Source organism: Camelus bactrianus, chromosome X (genome assembly GCF_048773025.1).
Source record: "Camelus bactrianus isolate YW-2024 breed Bactrian camel chromosome X, ASM4877302v1, whole genome shotgun sequence".
Taxonomy (NCBI): domain Eukaryota; kingdom Metazoa; phylum Chordata; class Mammalia; order Artiodactyla; family Camelidae; genus Camelus; species Camelus bactrianus.
In genome coordinates, this window is record NC_133575.1 from 89,860,842 (window position 1) to 89,886,015 (window position 25,174).

Consider the following 25,174-nt stretch of genomic DNA (forward strand, 5'->3'; position numbering starts at 1 on the left):
TGTCAGTTCAAATCTACTGTTGAGACCTTTGAGTGATTTTTACATTTGAGTTATTATAATTTTCAAATCCAGAATTTCCACTTGCTTCTTTTTGTGACTAATTTTCTATCTCTGTTGTATTCTCTACTTGATGATACATTGTTACTGTATCTCCCTTTTCTTTCTTGATCATGATTTTCTAAAAAGTATTCCTTAATCCCTTAAATGTATTTATAATAGCTGTTTTGAAATCTTTGTTAAATTGTACATCTTTTTTGCTCTCAAAAATACTTTCTTTAGCCTGCCTTTATTCTAGTATGTAGGTCATGCTTTCTTGTTTCTTTTCAGGTCTTGTGATATTTTTGTTGTTGGAAACTAGACATTTTAGATAATATATTTTAGTAACTCTCAGTACCTGTCCCCACCTCCAGGGCTTGTATTGTTATTGACTTTTTAATTTATGTAGTGATTGGTTGGATTACTTTAGTGATGTCTATTCTCCCCCTGCAGTGTTTAGCTTCTTATGTTACTTCTCAGGGACACTTGGCCTTTGGTATGTCCAAAGTCACCCTGTGTGACAATGGTTTTGGTAAGCATCTCTTTGACTGTCTCTTTCCTTTAGCCATATCCAGATGTTAAGCTCCTCTAATTGCTGATTTCCATATTACTTTCAACAAGGTCATGGAGCCCAAATTGCTCTAAGGACTAATCCAATCAAGTTTAGGCTCCTTTGCTGTAGTAGTTCTGAGGTCAGTGTTTGAGATTTGTTCTGACTCTAAGCAGGGTCCTCCCGACTGCCTCTTTTCCAGTTACTCTGCTCTCTCCCAGGCAAAATCTCTGGGCCATGACCTGTGTAGAGGTAGAGACAATGGTGTATGCTTCTCTATGAGCAATCCTCCCACTTTAGAAGCTCCACGCTGTTGGATAGGGATGGGCAACAGCATCAAATCTTCTTGGCTTGCCTCTCCTGCTGTGGAACCACAATCTTATAGGCCAGGGCAAAGGCAATTATTGCCCAGTATTCTCAGCAGTAATATGCCAATAGTGGTGTCTCTGTTCATTTCAACAATCAATTAAATTTATCTTCTTATGTGAGCATGGTTTGTGATGCCTCAAAACAATTACAATACTAACATGAAAGATCATTGGTTATAGATCACTATGACAAATATAACAAAAAGTTTGAAATATTGTGAAAATTACCAAAATATGACACTGAGACACAAAGTGAGCAAACACTGTTGGAAAAATGGCACCAATAGATTTGCTTGACACAAGGTCACCACAACCTTCAATTTATAAAAAACAAAACATCTGCTAGGTGCAATAAAGCAAAGCACAATAAAAGGAGATGCGCTTGTATGTTGAACCACTTGATATTATCTCATAAATCTCTGACTTTCGTAATTATTTTTTATCTTTTTATTTTCTGCTCAATGATTCTTCTGGCCTTGGAAATCTGCAGTTTTGCTATTCAGTGACTTTTTGTTGTTGTTTTGGTTCCTGAGTTTTATAAACATTATAATTTCCACTTGGTCTTTTTACAGTTGCCATTTCTCCATTAATGTCGTTATCGCTCCAACCTTTAATATTTTTTTCTCTAATCAATGAACATTTTAAATACCTGCTTTGAGATCTGGTCTTTTAAAAATTTTTTAAATTGGAGTATAATTGGCATATAACATTATATTAGTTTAGATATACAACGTGATGATTTGACATTGGTATATATTGTCAAATTATCAGCACAATAAGTTAACATCAGTCATGATACATAGTTATACAATTTGTTTTCTTGTGATAAGAAATTTTAAGATTTGAGATCTGGCCCTTTAAATCCAGTATCTGTGACCAATAAATATAGTTTATTTATATTGATTTCTCTTCACTGATTATGAGTGCCACCTTTCTATTTCTTTAGATAACTAATAACTTTTGATTTCAAACAGGAGATTGTTATACTTTGTGATATTCTGGAGTTTGTTTTCTCTTATGATGATGATTATTTTTGTCTTCTAGTAAGCAGTTACCTTTCTGGACTCAAACTATAAAATCTGTGTCCCCCACATTATGCAGCATCTAATGCCTCTGCTCAGTTTTCTTGGTTTCCAGCCGCTTCTTTCTTAGTGTATTCCTCCAATATTTCTTCTGCGCCTATGTAGCTTAAAGATCAATCAAGAACTGAGGCAGAGTTTATATCCAGATTTAGAGATTGCTAATATATTATTGAGGAATTCTGCATATATACATAAATGACATTGTTCTATAAATGTCCTATCTGGTAAAGTCTTTATCAGGTTTTCATATCAGGATTATGTTGGCCTCATAAAATTAGTTGAGTGTTTCTTTTCCATTATCTGAAACCATTTGTGTAAATTTGATGTTTCTCTCTTAAATGTTTGACCGAATTCACCAATGAAGCGATGTGAATGTCAGTTTGGTTTTGGAGAAATTTTTAAATATTAATTCAATTACTTTGATAAATGAAGAACAATTTCAATTTTCTGTTTCTTTCAATTTGATTCACTTTAGTTCACAGACAGTTAAATAAGATAAATATAAATAATAAAGATAACAAAGACTGAAAAAAAAAGTTAAAACTTTTTTACTTGAAGATAATTTTCTATGTGGAAACTCTTAAGGGATCTACAAAAAGAAAACTACTATCAATAAGTAAATGTAGCAACGTAGCAAGATACCAGATCAATATACTACACAAAAATAAATTGTATTTCCATATACTAGAAAAGTTTGGAAAATGTTATAGTTTACATCTATAATATCATAAAAAAAATAGTACTTCTAAAAACATGTGAAAATCATGCTCACTTTGGCAGCACATATACTAAAATTGGAACGATACAAAGATTAGCATGGCCCCTGCACAAGGATGACATGCAAATTCGTAAAGGAAAAAAAAAAAGAAAAACATATGAAAATCCTCTGCACTACTTCAAACTTCAAAATATTGCATAGAGAAATTAAGGTGAACTAATTAAATGGAGATATATTATGTGTTCTAAATGTTACCCAAATTAAACTATAGAATCATAGCAACTTCAAAAATAATCACATCCATTTTTTGCACAAATTGACAAGCTGATTCAAAAATTTATGGGGAAATGCAAAGCATCTAAGATAGTCAAAATAATTTTGAAAAAGAAAAATAAAGTAGAAGCACCTACACTATCTGATTTCAAGACTTATTATAAAGCTAAAGTAATCAAGAGAGTGGTTACTGATAAAAGAATAAAGAAATGAATCAATGCAGTTTTTTAAAAAGTAATTTAGAAATACACTCATACACATATAATCAGTTGAGTTTTTAAAAATATGCCAAGATAATTAAATGGGGAAAATAGTTTTTCCACCAAATGTTTTGAGACTTACATACACATTGATATGAACATATATTAATCTTGACCCCTACCTTTCACTATAAACTAAATTAAATAGATCAGACCTAAATATAAAATCTAAAGCTAAAATCATTATATATAAATTATTTAAGAATATCTATATAACCTTGGCATAGGCCAGTATTTTTAAAATAAGAAACAAAATATATTAACAATCAAAGTAAAAGTTGAAAATTGAACTTCATTATAATTAGAAACTGCTCTTTGAATGACACTGTTAAGAAATGAAAAAAAAAAAAAGCCACAGACTCACAGCAAATATTTTTGACAAAAAAATTTGTATCAAGAATATGTAAAGAAGTTTTACAATTAAATAATTAGACAAACAACTCAATTAAAAATGGGCAAAATCTTGAAAACTTTATAAAAGAATATACCTAAATGGCAATAAGATCACAAAACAATGCTCAGTGTCATGAGGGCCATGCAATTTTAAGATCACTATGAGAAACAACTTCTCACCCATTAGAATGCCTAAAATTGAAAAGACTAACATTACCAAAGGTTGATGAGAATTATGTCAACTAAAATAAATGCACAGCCTAAAAGCTGAGAGCTGTTTTATTTGGCGGGAGGACTCGAGCCAGGATGACAGCCTCCCAGATCGCTCTGAGGGACTGCTCCAAAGAGGTAGGGGAAGAGCCAGGATTTATAGGAGCTTTACAACAAAGACCAGGTAGTTGGAACAATAAAAGACTACTTGTTAACTGAAGAAAATCAGACATCTCAAGTTAAAGAATTTAGCGCTTTTCTATGTATGGGAGGGAGAAAACATCTCACTGAATTCATTCCTTTGACAAGCACCTAGCTGTCTAGGGCCAGTATCCTGTCCTTTCTTATACTGAGTCCCCTCAGGGTGCACCATTGTGAGTGGCTGCAGAGACTGGGCTGCAGGTTTGTCTTCACTGTAGGGGGTGGCGGCAGCGGCTAATGACTTGATGGCTTCAGCATCCTTTGTTTAGTGATATGATTTGCAGTATTTTTCATTCACAATTATTAGCAACTGAAACTCTCAAAGTTAACAGCTATTCTTTAGTTTTGGTGTAATTCTTCCAATTCTTTCCAACTTTGCCTCCACAGGGACCTTTATCTATCATCTTAAGCTTTCTTTTCTATATCTTTAAGCTCTTCCACTCTACTAGCTTTCATCTTTAATGTGTAAGCATATTATTACACCTTAAGTATAATCTTAGTTTCCTCAGTCTTCATTGGCTTGTGAGTAATGTAGGGAAGGAAAAATCATTTTTTCTCTACCCTTCTGAGTTCTTGGCGTAGACTCCTGTAATAAAAGACAGTTTAACAAAAGAAAACAATCAAGTTTGCTAACATGTATATATTACCTAAACATGGGAGATACCCAGAAATACTAAGTAACTCCCCCAGATGGCACAAGCCACCACCTTAAATATCATCTTCAGCTAAAGACAAAGATGCTGGGTGGGCTGAAGCCAGTTATGAGAGGTTACCAGGACAAGCTAGGTAAACAAAGCTAAGATTTGTTATGCAAATTTACATGGATGCCTTCTCTATTGATATGATTCTCTTGTGAATTAGTCATCCTTCTCTTCCTGCTACAGAGAGAGAGATATTTACAAATGGAGATTTCCTTTGTAAATGCAAATTTCCCTTCCTCTGTCTCAGAGCTTCTCTTGTGTCTGCCATTTCTCAAATTAATCAACTCAAAATAATCCTTATACCAAAGAGGCATAATTTGGGGTGACATATTCTGCTACCCTTCAGTAGTAATGTTGCCATATTTCAGTGTTACCTCAAATTTCACTTTCTCAAGCTCCCAGCCATATTATATTGGACCTCCCCCACTGTTAAAAATCAAAATTCAACTGAGTAAATTTGAAGATCTAATTGGCTTTACTCAGTGATTCATGAATTAGGTAGCATCCCATCTAGTAAATAGACAGGCACTCCAGGGGATTGTACAAAATGGAACGTTTTTATAGGTGAAAAGAGAGCAGTGCAAATAAGTTATCAGCAAAAGAAAATAACTAATTGTTTCAGGTCAGGTCATCTTCTCTTGGGGGAAAGGTGATGGGAGGGGACTTATAATGCAGATTACCTCACTATTGCCTATCAGGAAAGCAGTTAAGTCTTGGTTTGCTGTCATGAGGGCAGATGACTCCATGTGGGGCTTGCTATTTCTCTTTAGCAGTCACCTCTCCACAAATTCTTATCCAAGTTTCTCTTATAAACCCCGGGCATTCCTCTTGTCACCTCAAGCACTGTCTTCTCAAGCTTTCCTGCTTACAAAGAACTTACTTCTCTTAGTTCAACTTCCCTCACAGTCATTTTAAGAACTTTTCCTTACTCTGTATCCTTCATTCATGCATGCTTATGTTCCTACTCTTCCCAAAGTTAAAAAGGCCTCTAAATTCAAAGTTGACTCTCAACCTGATTCCAAATTCCTTAAAATTCTCACTGTCCCAATCCCATACTGATTTGTTTGCCAAAGGATGCAAAATGATTCTCTCTCCACCTCTCAGTTACACACCTGAGAACAGAGATGGTGCTGCTTCTATTTGTTTTGTCTTCCATGTTCTCTGAAAATAGTTCCTTCATCTTCTACTGTCAATTCCCAAGTTTAAAGATCTTACTTATTACTCTGTGAGGCAAGGGACTGCTTGTGTCAACTTGACATCATGTGGTCCTCCTAGGTGTCTTTGAAAAAATTCCTCTCCGTGAAAAACTCATGAAATTGATACCTCTGAGATAGCCCTGCAGTTCAGTAAAAATTCCCTTAATCTGTGTTTTCATTTTGATGTTGGTCAATCTGTTTGTTCCAGGAAATGTATTTTATAATCTCTCTCCTCTATCATAATGTCATTTATTATTCATCTCTCAGCAATTTGTTTCCTATCTTGACTACTCCACTATAATTGTTCTTTATTTATTTTTTTAATGAAGTGTTAATTCATCTTACTTTCTTTTTTTTTTTTTTAAATTTTTTTGTGGGGGAGATAATTAGGTTACTTATTTATTTATTTGTTTTTAGAGGCGGTACTGGGGATTGAACTCAGGACCTTGTGTATGCTAAGTGAGCGCTCTACCACTTGAGCTATGCCCTCCCCCCTCTATAATTGTTCTTTATAATCACCAGTGACTGCCTCATTTTCAAAGACAGAGGAAATATTTCAAATTCTAGACCTCTCTGTGACATTTGATGCTGTTAAGGATGCCTTCTGTAGAACGTTCCCTCCCTTTACCTGTTATGATGTAATTTTTTGCTCACAGTGAATTATTACCATGCTACTGATACCCACTTTGCAAATTTTGCCGCTGATAATTTTGATTTTGCCAGAAGATGTCAAAAGGAGTTTTTCAGCCCAGGTTCACACATGCACTAACAATGGCAACTATGTAATAACTGCTGTCTGACCAACACTGATTGTTGAGATACTATCAGCTTTAAGATGCATCACACTTTCCAAGATGTTAAAATCTAAAAGAAATGTACATCTACAAATAATTGGCATATTGCATTATTATCTGATTGTTTGAAGAGAACTGATCTGTGTTGCTTGAATTCAAGGCTTCAAGGAATAATGTGAACATCTTTATTCATTCCCGGAACGTACTTGCCTTATCTGAAGTTCAACAGCTGCACCGAGTTATGGCTTTTATGAAGTTATAATAAGATAGTGCATGTGAAGTACATACTGCAGATAAAGTACCAAAGTCAGTAAGCACTCAATGAATGATAGTTAGCTGTCGTAGCAGTCATAGTAACACATATTTTTAATAAAAAGGTGTTACTGAATTCAATGCTTTTAAAATGCTAAGACTCTCTATGTTTATTGAACGTAGTTTTTCTCTCTGAGTTTAAGTAACCTTAATAAATAATAATCACCCTTACAGAGCTTTTTGAGAACTTAATGAGATAATGCATGCAAAATATTTGACTGTTTATTGGTTGAAGTAGTATCCGATATTTTTCAGCAGAACATGAATTATAACTTATCTTTGTTATTTCTACAATTCTAAAGAAGATGATATAGATTTACTGAGGTTAATTTCAGAAAGCTTAAGTGATTCTAGTTAATAATTCTTTATGTATTTTTTGTCTGGATTGGATAATATATGAAAGTACATAAAACACTTGACACTCAGTAAAAAGTAATTATTATTATTACAATTGTTGTTATTTATACCTGGTATTTTCTATGGTAGTTCATTTCCACTTTCTCTCCTTCACCAAATCAAAAGGTTTAAAAGTATCAAAGATTGCTCTATTATACTTGCTAAACTAACTTAACTTCTGAAGTTAACTTCACCAAATAACGTGTGCCTTTCATAATTTGTATGAGAATGAGTGAGATAATGCATGTATTAAGTTGCTATTATTGATATTGTTTGTGTTTTCCCAACATAACATCGCCTGAATTTCCACTAGTTAGCACATTTAAAATACTGAGAAAGATTTTACATACATTTGCTGAATTTACCTCTCCAGGGCTTAAACAACTTCATCCATTAACATAGAACAGCAGTTCTCAAACTCTTTTGTGTCAGGACCCCATTATGAGCTTCAAAATAATTAAAGACCTCAAAGAGCTTTTGTTTATGTGGATTATATCTATCGATATTTATTGTATTAGAAATTAAAACTGAGAAATGTTTAAAATATTTATGAATCAGTTCATTTTAAATAACAATCATGAACCCATTTAATATTAACATGAGTAACATATTTTTATAAAAATTGCGTTTTCCAAAAATAATTAAGAGAGAAGACAGGCATTGTTTTACAGTTTTGAAAATCTCTTTAATGTTTCATTTTATGGAAAGATAGTTGGATTCTCATATGTATACCTGCATTCAACCTCTTGTGGTCTGTCATTTGGGTTGACGTTTATAAACAAGATGCAATTTTAAAGACAAATAGTTGGAAAAGGGAAACAGCAACCTCGCTGAAAGAGTCTCAGAGGCCCCCCAGGGTCCCTGAGCCATACTTTGAGAACTGCTGACATATACTTTTAATTTTTTTGAAGTATTGAATAAGATAATCTGTGTAATAGATATTGTTATTAATGCTGCTTTAGTTGTTGCTATTGTTTATATATAATTTTCAGATATTTTCAGAGCTTGAGTTTCTTGTTTTGTTGACTGCATTCATGGTCTCTAAAAAAACAAAAACAAAACTAATGATGATCTAGATTTGGTAAAGTCGTTAAGCTACTTCACCAAATATTATCTGTAGTAGGGTTTTTAATCAAATTGAGATAATACATTTTATATCTGTAATGTCGGTCATATGCACAGTTCAGCGCCTGGCACATAAGAGGGCCTCAATAAAAGGCAGCTTTAGAATCACTCTGCCCTCAATGTACATAAAATTATATAAATAGATGCCAGGGGTAAAACTGGCCTCTCACATCCAGTAACACCTTCAGCTCATCTGGGATCACTCTGCTAGCCTCTCTTTTTGTCCCTTGACAAGGCCTACTTTTAGTCTCAAGAATCCCTTAGGAAAGTGAATAAATCTTTTAACAGAAGTAAGCTAATACCAACCCAGAGTTGGGGTCTGAGAAATGCTGACTCCCACTGACCTAAAGATCAGCATGTGAGGCCTTCCCTAGGAAACTTCAGATATCCTAGGAATGCCTAAAAGACTGTGCAGCATTTCCTTGGGGAATTGAATCTCCTCTCCAGCACTTGTTTCTTGAGTGTAGATATGTCTACCCTTGTCAGAATTCATGCAAATGAATTGCACGTTCCCCAGACCATGTTTCTAGCCTCAGGCTCTAGTTCCCACATTGCTGGAGGGCAGGAAAGAAGGGAATTTTGGAAGGGGAGCTGTTCCCCTACGCCCATTCTCCGATCTTGCTGTAGGAGCCTAAGAAAGTATAACAGTTTTCTACCAGCATTTTGTCAGAAAATGGCCTTTCTCTCAACATTTATACCAAAGTGATGAGTGTTTCCACTAAGGAGACCAAGACTTTTGCTCTAGAAGTAATCACCTCCAAGGTTAGCAGTTGTACTAAATCTTGGAGACTTTTATAATCTTAGGTCTAAAAGCCATTTCTTTGTTTCAGAAAGGACCTCTATGTCTCCTTTTAACTTCTTCAATTTTTCAAATATTAATCTCTTGTTATAGAAACTTTCAAAGATTGTAAAATTAGATAGAATTATGTAATAAAGACCCATGTACTCATTATCGAGCTCCACAATTTATCAATTTGTGGAGTATCTCGTTTCATCCATACTTCCATCCACTTCTCCCTCACATGTTATTTTGAAATAAACCTCAGAATCATAATACTTGGGGGAGGGTATAGCTCAGTGGTAGAGTGTGTCCTTAACATGCACAAGGTCCTGGGTTCAATTACCAGTACCAACATTTAAATAAAGCATAAACAAATAAATAAATAAATCTAATTACCTCCCCCCACAAAAAAGAAAAAGAATCATAATACTTCATCCATAGATATTTCAGTATGTACATCTCAAAATATAAGAACTATTTTTGTACATAATCACAGTATCAACATCACTTTAAAAATTAATGAATAATAATTATTTAATATCATCAAAAGGCCAGTCATTGTTTAGAATTTTCACCTGTGTCATGAATATTTTTAAAAATTTGTTTGTTAGCATCAAGATCCCAAGAAAGTCCACATATTATAATTGCTTGATAGGTCTTTTAAGTCTCTCTTAATCTTAGGTTCTCTAATTTTTTCTCTTGTAAGTGACTTGTTTTTAAGAAACCTTTCCCTCTTTTCTTAATCCCATATTAGCTGCCTTAATTTCAGAAACCTTCCTACAGCCTAATCCTTCACCAAAGCGTTTCATGAAGGATAAACCAATACTGACTTCCTTGAGGCAAGCTTGATCTACACTCTTTCTAGATATTCTCTCACATTTATGAATTTTGGAATAAAGATTCTAGCAATACAAGCTGGCAGCATCCTTACCTCCCTTTTCATAACTCTTAAGAAATGTAACTGTGTGGTTCTGCTGTACTCTGTATTCCAAATGCCTGTTGACATTCCTCCAAGCGTTTCATCAAACTTGGTGTATAATACCTTCTGATACTTGCCACTCTTCCCATCTGGGGTTCAAAGGTCTGTTCACCAGGATCCTGCACTGTATTACCTGAGGATACTCTTTTTTTTTTTTTTTTTTTTTTTTTGGAGGGGGAGGCAATTAGGTTTATTTATTTTTAGTTGAGGTACTGGGAATTGAACCCAGGATCCTGTGCTTGACTAAGCATGTGCTCTACCGCTGAGCTTTATCCTACCCCCTGAGGATACTTTCTGTTTGCAGTTTCTCCTAATCTTCACAGCCTTTCTCGCTCGCTTGAGTGGCATGCCTAGCTAGGTTCAGAGTAGCAGGCATGTACCAATATCCTAAGAAGTCTAGTCACACCTGTCGCTGCTTCTTGTACCATCACTCTGCGTCTTTCGTTAGAAAAAGACCCGTCATTTCAGAAATTCAGGATCAGAGGAAGAAAGCTTAGAGATCACTTTCCAGGCGTTTTTGGTTCCTCATGTCTTCCCAGAAATTAAATACCAATCAACATCTTCAGTGAGCTTTTAGCAAAGAAATATTGACCATTTTTTCCCTCTTGGTCATCCAGGCAGACACTTCATACCGGACAGAGGGTGTTAAGACAACTTGTAGGGATTTTCAGTTTCAACTTTATTACTGTTCCCTATGTGTTCCCTAAAGCCAGCAGTGATCATTGAGAGGGCACTTCTATCCCCTCTCACAGTTCATAAGGTAGATAGATAGCCACCAGCCCAGGATTCCTCATGATAATCTCTGATAGAATCCTAAAGTGCAGCCTGAATTTTCCCAGGCTTCAACTTCCTGTGCCACAAAAGAGGGTAAATTAACATTAAAATTTAATTTTCACTCACAATGTTATCCCTACTTATTGATGTAGGACATCTTCAAGATCTACCATCATGATTTCCAAAAATGTTCAGGTTTCTTACTTATGCTCAGGATCACCTTCTGCTCCCAACTCCTAGTTGATATTTTCTGCCTGTGAGCTTCTTTATTTTTGGAGATGCTTACCTAGATTACCACCTCTCAGTAGTCTTAAAAAACTAAAGTGTTCAAAATTCCACACAGAAATGGGAGACTCTATCTTCCAACTCTGTATTTCTGTCTTTCTTGCTTATGCCCAGAGTCAGTTTCTGCATAGAGTTTATGTCTGCACTGGGGTCAGACCTAACCATGTAGCACATTTGGGGGCCATACTATCCTCTCCATCTCCAGTAACTCCAGAGCGCTCAGATCCTGTCTCCAAAAGCCTGACAGACAAAAGTTCCGATTCTGGACCATTTTCCTCAGGAAAGGAGGGAGTGGAAACAGATGTCTTCAGCTAAAAATTCATCTCAACCTCGATTTGCTATTATTACTCTTTTAGATGATATATCATTTTTATTGCATTTGGAAGATGCTAAAAATGAACAATGGATTTATTGATGTCATTGAGTACAGATGTAAATTTATTCATTTATTCAACAAATATTTATTGAGTGCCTTCTATGAGCCAGGACAGTTCTAGAATTGGAAATAAAATAGAAAAGACACAAATCACTCTTATGAACAACCATATCTGCAATTGCTTATCTCAATAATGATAATTCCATACTTCTACAGAAGTTTGGAGAGAAGGCATTCCTAACTTGAAAAAAAGCTATCATTTTCTGATATCGTACTGCTACACTTTTCATGTAATTGTCAATTTATGCTGTGAATAGCTTTCAACAAACATCAGATCTAAGTTTTCTTCCGTGAAATGCAACAGAATGTACGTCATTGCACAAATCTGTCCAACTTTTCAATATGCTGTAACCACGTCCTAACTTCTTTTTTGTAGGTGTGTCAGTTCCTATCCCAGTGATTGGACTGAGAGATGAGGACAAGGTGTTCGTCAACAACACCACCTGCGTGCTGAATGACCCAAATTTCGTTCTTATCGGGTCCTTCGTAGCTTTCTTCATACCGCTGACGATCATGGTGATTACGTACTGTCTGACGATCCACGTCCTTCGCCGACAAGCTCTGATGCTACTGCACGGCCACACCGAGGAACCGCCGGGAATAAGCCTGGATTTCCTGAAGTGCTGCAAGAGGAATGCCGCAGACGAGGAGAACTCTGCAAACCCTAATCAGGATTTGAACCCACGCCGAAGAAAGAAGAAAGAGAGACGGCCTAGGGGCACCATGCAGGCTATCAACAACGAACGGAAAGCCTCGAAAGTCCTTGGCATCGTTTTCTTTGTGTTTCTGATCATGTGGTGCCCGTTCTTTATTACTAATATTCTGTCGGTTCTTTGTGAGAAGGCTTGTAATCAAAAGCTCATGGAAAAGCTTCTGAATGTGTTTGTTTGGATTGGCTATGTTTGTTCAGGAATTAATCCTCTGGTGTACACTCTTTTCAACAAAGTTTACCGAAGGGCTTTCTCCAACTATTTGCGCTGCAATTATAAGGCAGAAAAAAAGCCTCCGGTCAGACAGATCCCGAGAGTTGCTGCCACTGCTTTGTCTGGGAGGGAGCTTAACGTTAACATTTACCGGCACACCAATGAACCGGTGATTAAGAAAGCTGATGACAAAGAGCCCGGTATAGAGATGCAAGTTGAGAATTTGGAGCTCCCAGTTAATCCCTCCAATGTGGTCAGTGAAAGGATTAGTAGTGTGTAAGAAAGAGCAGCACAGTCTTTTCCTACAGCGAAGCTACCAATGTAGGAAATTGCTCTATAATTCTTCTGTCGGTCATAACTAATGTAAATATTGCAGTGTGAAAAAAGTGTTTTTATATATAGCTTTGCAATCCTGTACTTTACAATCATGCTTACAATGGTGAGATTTAGAGTTCTATATTTACTGTTTATAAGAGATTGAGAATAACTTATTTTGATTGTTTGATGCAAAAATGTTGATTTTTTTCCCCTTCCTTCCTTCCTCCCACCTTCCCTCCCTCTCTTTCTTTCTCATTCTCTCTCTCTCTTTTTCTTTTATGCATAAGGAAATGTTGATGTTCATCTCAGGAGGCATTTGCAGGAGACCAGAATGATGCACGTGACAGTGGTTATATTTCAACCACACCAAAATTGAACAAATTCGGTGAAATCTTTTTTCCAGGTTAACAGTAAATATGCACTTTAAAATCTTGCTCTGCTCATCTACACACATAAATACAGTAAGATAGGTTCTGCCTGCTGATACTCTATCACACCTATTAGTGAGTTAAAGGCGGAACTTAGCCTTGTTGTCACATGTAGGGGAAATTTTGACATTGTCACAATGTTGTGGTGATATTTTACTGCAATGTCTGTCCCCAAACATAGTGGTATTCTAACATAGCAGCTAGTTAACCAGGACTACAGAAGTGGAAGGCTGATACGAGATATATACACCAATAATACCTTTTCACTTCTTAAGAACAATATTCAAATTCTGATTATAATGACAAGCTAACTGGAATTAGTGTTTTCATTCTGGTCCTTAGTAAATACCTAATTCCATGATTCACCTGGGAAACGAGATCCCAGAGTTATTTCCCAATCCAGGAGTCAACATCAATTGGGTTTTGATCTCAGAATCCTGGAAATTCGTGTGCTACACACAAAGTGAAATTAGCATGTGAGCCTTATGAAATTATTTTCTTAATTATGGTACCTCTATCTATAGGACCTAATTTAGCAGTCCATTTTTGAGTAAAACTTGTGTTGGAAGTATAGATGATCAAAACTTTGAAAGTTTTACTTGATTAAGGACTACAGAACTGGGCCCTTAGAATGTGAAAAAAAAAAAAAGGTAATTAAAAAGAAGCTTTTACTGAACTCTGGGAAAAACAGAAATACAGAGTTTCCATTTGGATTTTAAAGAAAATTTATCTCATTTTCAGATCCTTCCAAACTCTCTAGTGCAGGGAAAGGCTGCGGCTAATTTGTGAAAGTGGCAAGCTCTTTACTGTACTGCAATTATGTACCAGAAGTTTCAATCTTTGTTAAAATATAGTGTTGTGTAATAAGTGTTGGCCATCGTTTCATTCGTAGGCCTGCTGCTCTCTAAGAATTCAGTACCATTTTACTAGTTTGTTAACCGTGAAAGGTTTTCAAACATTGCTAAAGTCAGACCATTAAGTCTATGCTGTGTGCAGAGTATACACGTGTTCCCAGTAATTGTATTTCCATGTGTGTCCATTTCACACAACTGTGAATCAATTTCCGAAGAATGCATAATGCTGTTCCTTACACCTGACAGTTACTTACGCATCTTAGAGTGTGCCTCTCAGTATCTTGAAATTGGTGGAGGCAGAATCTGAATTTCTAAAAACCCCTGGTGTGTGTCCTCAACACACAGCATAGATAAATCCAACAGTCTGCCACAAAGGCAGTGGGAGAGCTGCTGTATTTGAGGAAACTCATACAGTCCCTACGTGATTTGCAACACTGCCAAATGCCAGTCAATTGCTTGAGCATGCCCAAATATAACATGAAAGTAAAGTCTACCTGCCTATTAGCTCAGATGAACTGCATGTTAAAACAATTATATGAAATTGAATGAAATGATCTAATTCTTAGCGAAATGAAAATGTCTGAAGAAACACAGCATGCACTGAGCATGCCTTCTGCGCATACAGATGGCATCCTGCATGTATGCCATGTATGTTGCATAAATCCATCGATTTGTATTAATGTAAGGCAGAGTAGGTGATCTAAGAAGGACTGAAATCCTTCAGCAGTCTTTAAAAAGACCATGCATTCAGATCTGAAGAATTGTGAGTATTAGAGAAAACTGGAAACATCTGATTTCTTTTCTGAAGTATCAGGGCAAGCTCATAGCACATGTTTTACAAAGAAATAAAATATAAACCACAGATTTTCAAAAGCACTAGCAATAAGTTGAATGATAATAGCTTATAGCACATTTGTTAATAATTCTTATGTCATCAGTAGTAGTACTTAATAGTACCCAACACAGTAATTTTCCTCAAATTGTGTGCTATTCGTAAGTTCTGTGCAGTTTGGTATGAAACAAGTATCTCATTTGGATATCAATCTTACAGTTCAATGTTAAATCTACAAACTTTTATAAATGTTTTAAAGTCCATGTGACAAGTGTAAACGTGGTGAATTTATTGTCAAATAAATCATTTTGATGTACTATTATATATGTATATCTGTTTAAGACACGTGCAACAGACTGCCTTATATTATTTCCTGTAAATCTTCCTTCATCAAGTGGTACTTTTGTGAGCGGTTGCAAAGTGTTGTCTTATTCCCGGTTCCTGTATGTTATCCATTCCAGATTTTTGTGATACTTCCTATTAATTTATTAAATTTATTAAATGTTGCCTAATATGTCACGTGTCTTTTTTTCCCCTGACATTTTTTTTGAGAGGAAAATATATCACTTCCGTTAATTTTCTTATAGAACTAAATTGGAACCCGTAAAATAAATTCACAGACACAACCGTAAATGTATCACTCTTCTGATTAATTCTGCATGTACTCAAAGACTATGACACCAGAGGAAAGACAAGAGGTGTAGGGGGGAGGGTATAGCTCAACTGACAGAGCACATGCTTAGCATACACAAGGTCCTAGGCTCAATCCCCAGTACTGCCTCTAAAAATAGATAAATAAGTAAACCTAATTACCTCTCCCCCACTAAAAAAAAATTAGAATAAAAAAACATTTTAAAAGAGGTGTAAACAACAAAAGTAACATTAACAGCAACATCACCGATTCCTCATGAGCAGAATAACTGCAGTCTCAAATTATCCTACCTTCCTTAGCCTGAGCAGGGGCCTGGGGTGGCCCAGGCGCTCCCCTTCCTATAGCTATCATTGCTATCTTATTCCCACCAGACTCGAAGCAAGCCAAGAACAGGGAGGACCGTGTTAATCCTGTTGATAGCTTTATCCCCAGTTGTTAGTGGCCACTCTACTTTCAACAGATATGTATCGAGCCTCAGTATTTCTGGGCACTGTATTAGCTGTTCCTGTTGCCAAAATGGGTCTTACAACTCCCCACTCTTCAGTCATACAGTGTGACTTTACACCTTAACTTACCTCCATCCCAAATGGCTTTAGATACCTGTACAATCGTCAGGATCACCATACTATGCCTCTCTGTTCCTCCTCACCTGGAGCCAAAGAACATTGGCCTTTTCTTTCGACATATATCCCTTCCTGATGCTGGGTGAGCCTACTGGCAAGAGTTCGGTTCCCTGAGACAAAAGCAGGAAAGCCTCATTCCTTTGCAAGTATGACTAGGTTGATTCCTAGGAGCGGGTCAAGGGATAAAGGTTGAACTGCCACTGAAACAGCAGGGTCACTGCTGCCAGTGGCCAGAAATATCTTGTACCACTGACACTAGGGGCTACTCTTCCCCAACAAGAAGGCAACGGAGAGAAGTTGAAGTTTCTGATGGCACAGAACTGGACTTGTTACTACAGTGCAAAGGAAGGTGGGCAGAGGAAGACTGGAGTGCTCCCATACCACAGCACTGGAAGGTCTTCGTGGTCTGAAGAGATAAAGATGCTTCTTGCCATCAAGCAGCAGTAAGTGTCTGCTTAATGCAGAAACACAGTTTCTAAATGGTTCCTTAGCTCCCACTTAAGCCAATGCAATCTCCATGGTTGAGGCCCTATTTCTCCTTGTATAGTCTTCCTAGAGGTATGTTAACATATCACCCAAGGAGCTGACTATATTAGAAAGAGGTATTTTTTATAGGCAATGCCAACAGGAGTAGGTGACATCAGAGTGCTTCTCAAATATTATGTGACCTGTAGCACACTTATAAACATAATTAGCTCTAAGAGATAGGATGGGTCCCCTAGGATCTAAATTCTGAGGTGGAAATAAGTGCATAGGATATCTATTAGGAAGTGATCTTAGGATCCATCTGCACAGGGAAAGGGAAGAAAGGACGACTGGGCAGAGGGAAAGGTTGGGCTGTGATGTAGTTACAATAGAACTCATTCCCCCTGCACCTTTGGAGGGGAAGAGATACCACTTCACCTCATTTTCTTTAAAAATTAAATTGAATTCTGTAAAATAAGTTCATAAATACACATGCAACCAGAAAGTATCACCCTTCCTGACTCATTCTGCATGTCCTCAAAGACGACAACACCAGGGCACAGACAACTAAGAGGTGTTAGATCACACTTAGCTGACTCCCCTGGAAAGCTTTGAATCTAAGATACCCCTTCAGATTTTGTCCCAAGTTGGAGGAACAGGGCCACTCCTCTATACCTCCACTGTCCCCAGGAGAGATGTATGACCATGTGCCATATCATTCACTTCAACAGAGGCAACTCGCAAAGAGAGCTTATAGCTGAAAGCTGTCAAGTCCACAATCTCCCATCACCTGGGGAATAAACCCTTCAGCCCTGAAGGTGGGGTCTTGTCGGGGCAGCATAGCATCTATAACAGATGGTGTATTTATTGGCTAGAAAAGATTCACCACCTAGCTCAGCACCTATATAAACAACATGAAAGAACCTGGCTGGCATCACTTAGGCCAAAATTAAGGCAAATTGAGGTGAAAGGAAATATGTTTTTATATGTGGTTTCTCTTGTTATTAAGGGTGTTCTCAACAGCTTACTAAGATTCTTAGATTTCTGAATCCATCTGGATAGTCCAGGCTATTCTGCAGTAAAAACCAAGCCTAAAGTCTCAAAGGCTTAACAACACAAATGTACATTTTGTGCTCACACTCCATGTCTGATGTGGGTTGCCAGGAAACCTCTTCTCAGTTACTTTAGGAAAAATTGGTGATAGAGGCTCCATCTCTACCCGTGCTTCCATGTAGCAGAAGGAAGGGAATTTTGTGAACTTATTTCTTCCACTAAAGCTAAACCTACCTTTGACTTTCTATTTAATCTTAACTCTATCCATATCCTCATGTCTTATCTATAACATTATTCTTAACTTTATCCTTTAAACTATCTCTGTATGTAATCCTTTCCTGCCCTCAACTTTATGATTAATTCCAACCCTAACTCTTATTTCTAAATTACCTCTAACCATGATCCTGCCTTTCTGCAAACTCTAACCTTACTCAAACTGCTAACCTCACCCTCATCATTAACTCCAAAGCTTCCCCTGTTTTTAACCCTCCCTTAGGGCTAACTCTAAACTTACTTCTAACCTTACATTTAAGCTCAAGCTCTAGCACTAATTATTTCTATTTTATTCTGAATAATTCTCTTTCTGTTAAGACCCTGATGAGCTGGACCGGAAGACACAGGAGAAAATTTATGCTTGATTCTTGTTTACCTCTCTGTCTTAAAATCTTACACCCAAAGCAGCTTCAACTGGCCTACTCTCCACACACTATCTTGATATTATTAATTTTATTATAATTATCATTTATTGAGCACTGATGGTGTGCCAAATACAAACATGCTTTGTTTTGTGTAGATAGGTGGTTGGTACATTTAAAAATCTCCACTTTGCTATTGCAGAAACTGAGGTCAGAGAGGTAAAGGGTCTTCACCTAAATCACACAGCTGAAAGGTCAGAGGTGGAACTATCTGGTCTCTAAGCCCATGCTGTTCCCAATATACCATATGACTCCTTAGTGTCCCATAGGCAAACTGGCTTCCCCAGGGCAGAAAGCATAACCCATATCAGAGTGCGTATTTCCAAGTATTACCACTTCAAAATGGGGTAAAGAGGTGGATAAGTGGAAGAAAGGAACAGCCTTTTTAAAATTTATTCACTCGTGCCACTAAAATTAATAAGGATGGTCACGTATAGGCCACTGTGAATCCTTATTATGAGAGAGCCTTTCCCTGAATAGGTTGGAAAGAGGGACAAGGATTGAACAAACGGCAACTAACATGAGATTCATAGTGACAAATCCTCCCTTTCAGAAGGGATTTGTTTATGCTGAAGATGAAAGGGGTGCTTGAAGCACAATAAAATGGTGATGATGAAGACCATGCTGCCGATGATACTCTAACATCAAAGAAAATACAACTAATGTTTCAACGGGGGATTTTCCCTAAGATTAATGTCTTGGCCCATTCAGGCAGCTATAACAAAATACCACACACTGCATGGCTTATAAACAACAGAAGTGTATTTCTCACAGTTCTGGACAGTGGGAAGTCCAAGATCACAGACTGGGAAGTCCAAGAACATGGCTACATTCTGGTGAAGGCTCTCTCCTGGGTTGCAGACTGCCTATGTCCTGCCATATCGTCACATGGTAGAAGGGGCAAGGGAACTTCCTGGAGCTTCTTATATAAGGCCATTAACCCCATTCATGAGGGCTCCACCCTCAGGCCTAAGCATTTTCCAAAGGCCCACATCCTAATATGTCACATTAAACATTAGAATTTGAATGTATGAATAATGTTAAAAAAAAAAAAAAAAAGAATTTGAATGTATGAATTTGGGGTGGGGGACACAAACATTCAGGTCATAGCAATTAGTTTAATTTTACTAAGCTAAAAGGCTAAAACCTTATTTAAATGTTTAATTCAGAAATCACTTATATGTTTTTTCATGCAAAAACCAAGCTTAACTCCTTCCAGCTGGAGTATTCGTTCTGTGTACAAGAAGCTAACAGAGGCAGTCAACACAAAGGCTCAAAGGAAAAAAAAGCAGGGGAGACACTCAATTCCAAAACATACTAGGGTACTTGTTAACACAACTGGCAATAACTTACGTGAAAGCTGCTCCCAGGTGCAAATATAATTGAACATCTTCACTGTATGGTTTTAAGGAGAGTTTTGCCAGTCTTTAAGTGTCAAGGGTGTGGGTTCTCAGTAAACCAGTTTCAAGTGTCTCAGGACCTCACCATGAAGCACTTTTCCTCTAATAATCACTCCTCTCCTCTTTTGTATCTGTATCATGATTTTGCAGTTTTATAAATATTTTATTTTTTAACAAAATAATACAATTAACATTGCAAGAAGCCATACATGATATGATTTTGGGGGGATCATTTTTCACACAGTTTTATTGAGGTATGATCTACATGTCTGGGACTGATCGTAGGAATAGAGATTTACTGCAAACAGGCAGGAGGGAAGTTGGGGGATGATAGAATGACAGAAATGTTCTAAAACTGAAACATTTTCTCCAGAACACTGTGACTTTTTTACACTACCATTGCTGTGCTCTAGCCTACTGGAGTTTTGGAATAATCTAAACCACCCAGATGCTGCCTGGTCCTGGTGCCCTAATTCAGAAGTGGCACCTCAGGATATACCATCTGTAACAAGTAGAGTGGGAGCCAAGGGCCTTGAAAGTACCTCTACTAAAAATAGCTGAGGAGCACACACATTAATCTATGTACCTTCTCGATCCCTCCTCCTGGTCTTCCAAAAATGGTACCATAGGCCAGAAGCTGTTCTAAAGAGATATTGCCTTAAGGGAAAAATACTGGGTCCTTCATTCTGTTATAGAAAACACCTCTGGGTTCAATTTTGGAAGATCTTGGCTCATTTCTTTGTTACAATTCAATTAACAGATCTTCTGCCCCACAAATAAATACTATTTTCCCGTAAGTGAGTGAAGAGGAATAGAAAATAGCATATTACTTATTACTTACTAGTTCAAGTCACTGGGTTTACACATAAGTCTTTCCTTTGTTTGTGATCAGCAGTCCAGAGAAGGCTGATAGCTCAATGAAACTAGTAGCAAAAAAAGAATCTAGTAGCAACAAAACCAGAGGGAAGTTTAACAGACAGAATCAGAAAAAGAGACAACCAAAAAGGGCCTTGTTAACATTATACTCATTGCTGGAGGTCCAGAGGCTGTGTGCATGAGCTAGGCCATACCCACGCAGGAGGGAAGACAGCAGGCATTTGAGTGCTACTGGTCTCTGACTCAAGATGGGACAGAACTGAAAAGCTTCCCCAAGCCACACACAGATCTGTCTGCAAAGGATGGAAGTTTTACTGTCTAATGGGACTTAAGGACCAATTATGACAAATCCCTAGCAGAACATTAAGCAGTGTTAACCTTAGGGTTACTTCTAAGAAGCCAGACTTAAAAATAAAGACAAGGAGAAAAAATAAAGTTGTATCATCAGAGGTCCGCACACTGTGGGGGAAATAGATTTTGCAGAACTAGTTTCAACAAGCCATTAAGAAAGAAACAAAGACAAAAAAAAAAAAAAAAAAAAAAAGCCCTAGTGGGTAATCATAATTCAGACTTGCTACCACGTATGATCTAAAATATTCAGCTTTCCAGTAAAAAAAGTTAGACACGCAAAGGAACAAAACAGTATGACCTATCTTCAGGAAAAATAGGCAGGCTATAGGATTTGATTCTGATGGGGTCCAGGTGTTAAACTCAGCAGAGACAGACTTCAAAGCTGCTATTAAACTATGTGTAAGAATTAAAGAAAGTATGGCAACAATATCTTACTAAAGAGAGAATATCAATAAAGAGATAGAAATTATAAACAAGAACAAAATAGAAATTCAATAGTTGTAAAAAGTGCAATAATTGAAATGAAACTTTGCCAAGGGCAGTTTGACAGGTCCTCAAAAGATTAAATATGGAGTTACCATATGATCCAACAATTCTATCCATAGGTATATACTCAAGAGAATTGAAAACATGCATCTACACAAAAACTTGTACATAGCAACATTATTCATAATAACCAAAAAGTAGAAACAAACCAGATGTCCATCAACTGATGAATACAGAAATTGTGGTAGATTCATAAAATAGAATATGATTTGGCAATTAAAAAAATGAAGTACTTATAGATACCACAAATGAATGAACCTTGAAAACATTATGTGGAATGGAAGAAGTCAATATTTTCACTTTACACATTTCATAAATGTGATTATGTTTATATGAAATGTCTAGAATTGGCAAATCCATAGAAAGTATATTAGCGTTTGTCTGGGGCTGAGGGTGGGAATGTGGACTAACTATAAATAGGTAGGGGAGATCTTACTGGGGCAAATGAAACATCCTAAAATTAAATTGCACACTTAAAACAGGTGAATGATGAATTTTAGGGTATATAATGAAAATTCAACAGAGCTGTTTATATATATATTTATATAACATATACATGCATACATATACATATATACATGTATATAGTGTGTGTGTGCGTGTGCGTATGTGTTGTCGTGAGACTATTAAAGTGGGTGATTTAGCCACGTCAGAGGGGTCAGAGACAAAGAAATGATATAGTTAGCTTTTTACATTTTTATCAACCTTTTCAATGTTGATTAACAGTATTTCATAAAATGAGTTTGGAAGTCTTTTTCCTGAACCGTATCTCTAAGATAGTTTGAATCTGAATAACAAAGTTTGAGCTTTCCTTGAACCTCAGGAAGACTCCGCCTATGAACCCTGGGCCCTGGTGCTACAAAACCTTGCCCTAGGGATTTTCTTTGGAGTTAAAGGAAAATCTCATTGACAACTTTCTCAATTTCTTCCATACTGATTTATCTCTTCTTATTCTCTATCTCTTCTCCAAGCAATTTTGATTTCAAATAATTAATTTCATCTTACTTTTCATTTTTATCAGTGATTGTGTCCCTATTCTTAGCTCTAATTAAGTATATTTATGCTTTTTAAGTAATTTTCTTTCTTTCTTTCTTTTTTTAAATTTTTTTCCCCTAACAGAGGCACTGAGGATTGAACCTAGGTCCTTCTGCACACCAAGTACATATTCTACCACTGAGCTATACCCCCATCCTCCCCTTTTTTAAAAATTTGTTTTTGTTTTGTTTTTATTTTCTAAGTAACTTTTTTATCATTTTAGGCAACTTGCTACTTCCATATTTGACAAATTATATTTCTTTGTTATATTGACTACATTTCACCAGCTCTTTTCCAGTATTTACATGAATTGATTTAACGTCCTAGTAGTTATTTTAATTTTATAAAAAACATTTTGAATTTAGATTTCCCTACCAACCAACACAAATATAAAAATATTTATTCCCTTCCCACATGTAACATGAGATATGGGCTATATTTTTAGGTCTTCATTTATATTTTCCTTCTGCCTAGCTTTTGTTAACAATCTTAGAGACTTGATATTCACATTATTGATTTATTTTGTACATTATTTAGATTCTATGTTGAAGAGTTTTTAAAATCAATTTCATAACCTTTATATACTATCCATTAATTTCAAAGCTTACTGGTTTCAGTGATCAGTGCCATTGCTCTAATAGCTTGTCCCTATTTCTTAAGTTCTTGATTAATTTCCATTTTCAATTTTCAAAAATTTTTTATACAATATTTTTCCAGGAAGAGTAGTTATCAGTATACTTTCTGAGTTTTTGTAAATCTGAGAATATCTCTTTGTTACACTTGCAAAAAAATGATAGCTTAGTTGGTCATAGAATTCTTGGGTAAAAATATTCTCCCCTCAAAGCCACATATCTGCTACCCAAATTTCCTGAAATGTTATTTTCTTAATGTTTATAGAATTTCACTTCATTCTTAAAATTCGATACTGTATATACATGCAGATCTCTTTTCATTAATTTCGTCTGGTATTTCATAGGCTTTTCCAGTTTGCAAACTCTTTCTATAGCTATAGGAAAATTTTTTCTATTATTTCTTATTGTTCCTTCTGAGCCATGTACTCTGTTTATGCTTTATGTTTTATGGATCCTATGATATACACGTTAGATATTTTGTATCATTTTTTCATGTCTCATTCTTCTATTTATGATATTCACTTATACACCCCTTTTTTCTAAATGCTAGCATAATTTCTTAAACTGGACTTTGATTTACTGATTTCATGTTCTAAGATACCCAATATTTTATTAACTGAGTACATATTTTAATTTTTTTAATCTGAATATTAATATTTCTGATCTCAAATTGTTTTCATTTTATGGATGAAATATCCTCCTGAACACTTTAACTGGACCGCTATTTTGGTTACAATTGTTACTGGTTTTGTTAGTGCACTAGTTACAAAGTTGCATATGTTTCAAAGCAGCCACTTCAAACTTATTTTCCAATAAGTCTTGTTATTTTTAGTGAAATATTGTGTAGTATGTGAGATTTATTTTTCTAGAATGCATATAACATATTATAACAAAATAAAGATTCTGTAATTTAATTTGACTGGATTAGCTGGGAGAGCCCTAAATTACTTGGGACATCAGCCAAAGCCAAGGAGTTGCATGACTGTGGCAGTGTAAGTGTATAGCACCTCACGAAATCTGCCCAGCCATATATGATGACCATAGCACTACACTTCCTATTTAACTGTCATGCTGGGTCTCATTTAGGAACCCACTGTAATTAAGGATCCTGCTTTAGTTATTATGCATTCCTGTAGTTTAGTGTCTTGTCAAAATCTGTAGTGCCTCTTTCTCTGTGTTTCCCTCCATCTAATTCATTGACTATTTATAAAATGAATGAGATAAAAATCTCAAAACAGCAAGAAACAGAGAAGTATCAGTATTTTTATATATCACCTTTATTTTTTTACCTAACATAATATTAATGGTCAGATATTACTTTCAGTGCTTTTTAGCTGTTAGTGAGGTTTCTTCCTTCCTTCCTTCCTTTCTTTTTTTCCTTTTTTCTTTCTTTCTTTTCTTCAGAGAGTCATAGTAATTTTTTATCTGTTCCAAATTGAAGAAATGGAGAAAGAGAAAGCCAAGCCCAAAGTCAATCTTCATAGTCATATACTGGTAACTGCTTAGAAGGGGAAAAGTGTCTGGATCTCAACTTTTATAACCTTTCCTGAGTAATATTAATTAACAATAATGAAATTCAAGCTTTACATTTTACATTTCATCTCCATTCAAGGCACTGAAA

The 25,174-nt window shown here is 36.1% G+C and overlaps 1 protein-coding gene and 1 non-coding gene across 2 annotated transcripts in view; both read left to right on the forward strand.

The window, feature by feature from the left end:
* The window catches only part of HTR2C (5-hydroxytryptamine receptor 2C), a 98,602-nt gene extending 82,946 nt beyond the window's left edge, over positions 1 to 15,656 (forward strand). The window contains exon 4 of the mRNA XM_010956882.3: positions 12,247 to 15,656. Coding sequence (XP_010955184.3) covers positions 12,247 to 13,073 — 827 coding nt within the window. The 3' untranslated portion in view covers positions 13,074 to 15,656. The remainder of the gene's footprint in view (positions 1 to 12,246) is intronic.
* On the forward strand, positions 2,801 to 2,904 carry LOC123617376 (U6 spliceosomal RNA). Its single transcript, XR_006725506.1, has one exon. It is a non-coding gene; the product is annotated as a U6 spliceosomal RNA (small nuclear RNA).
* Positions 15,657 to 25,174: the final 9,518 nt, after the last annotated feature.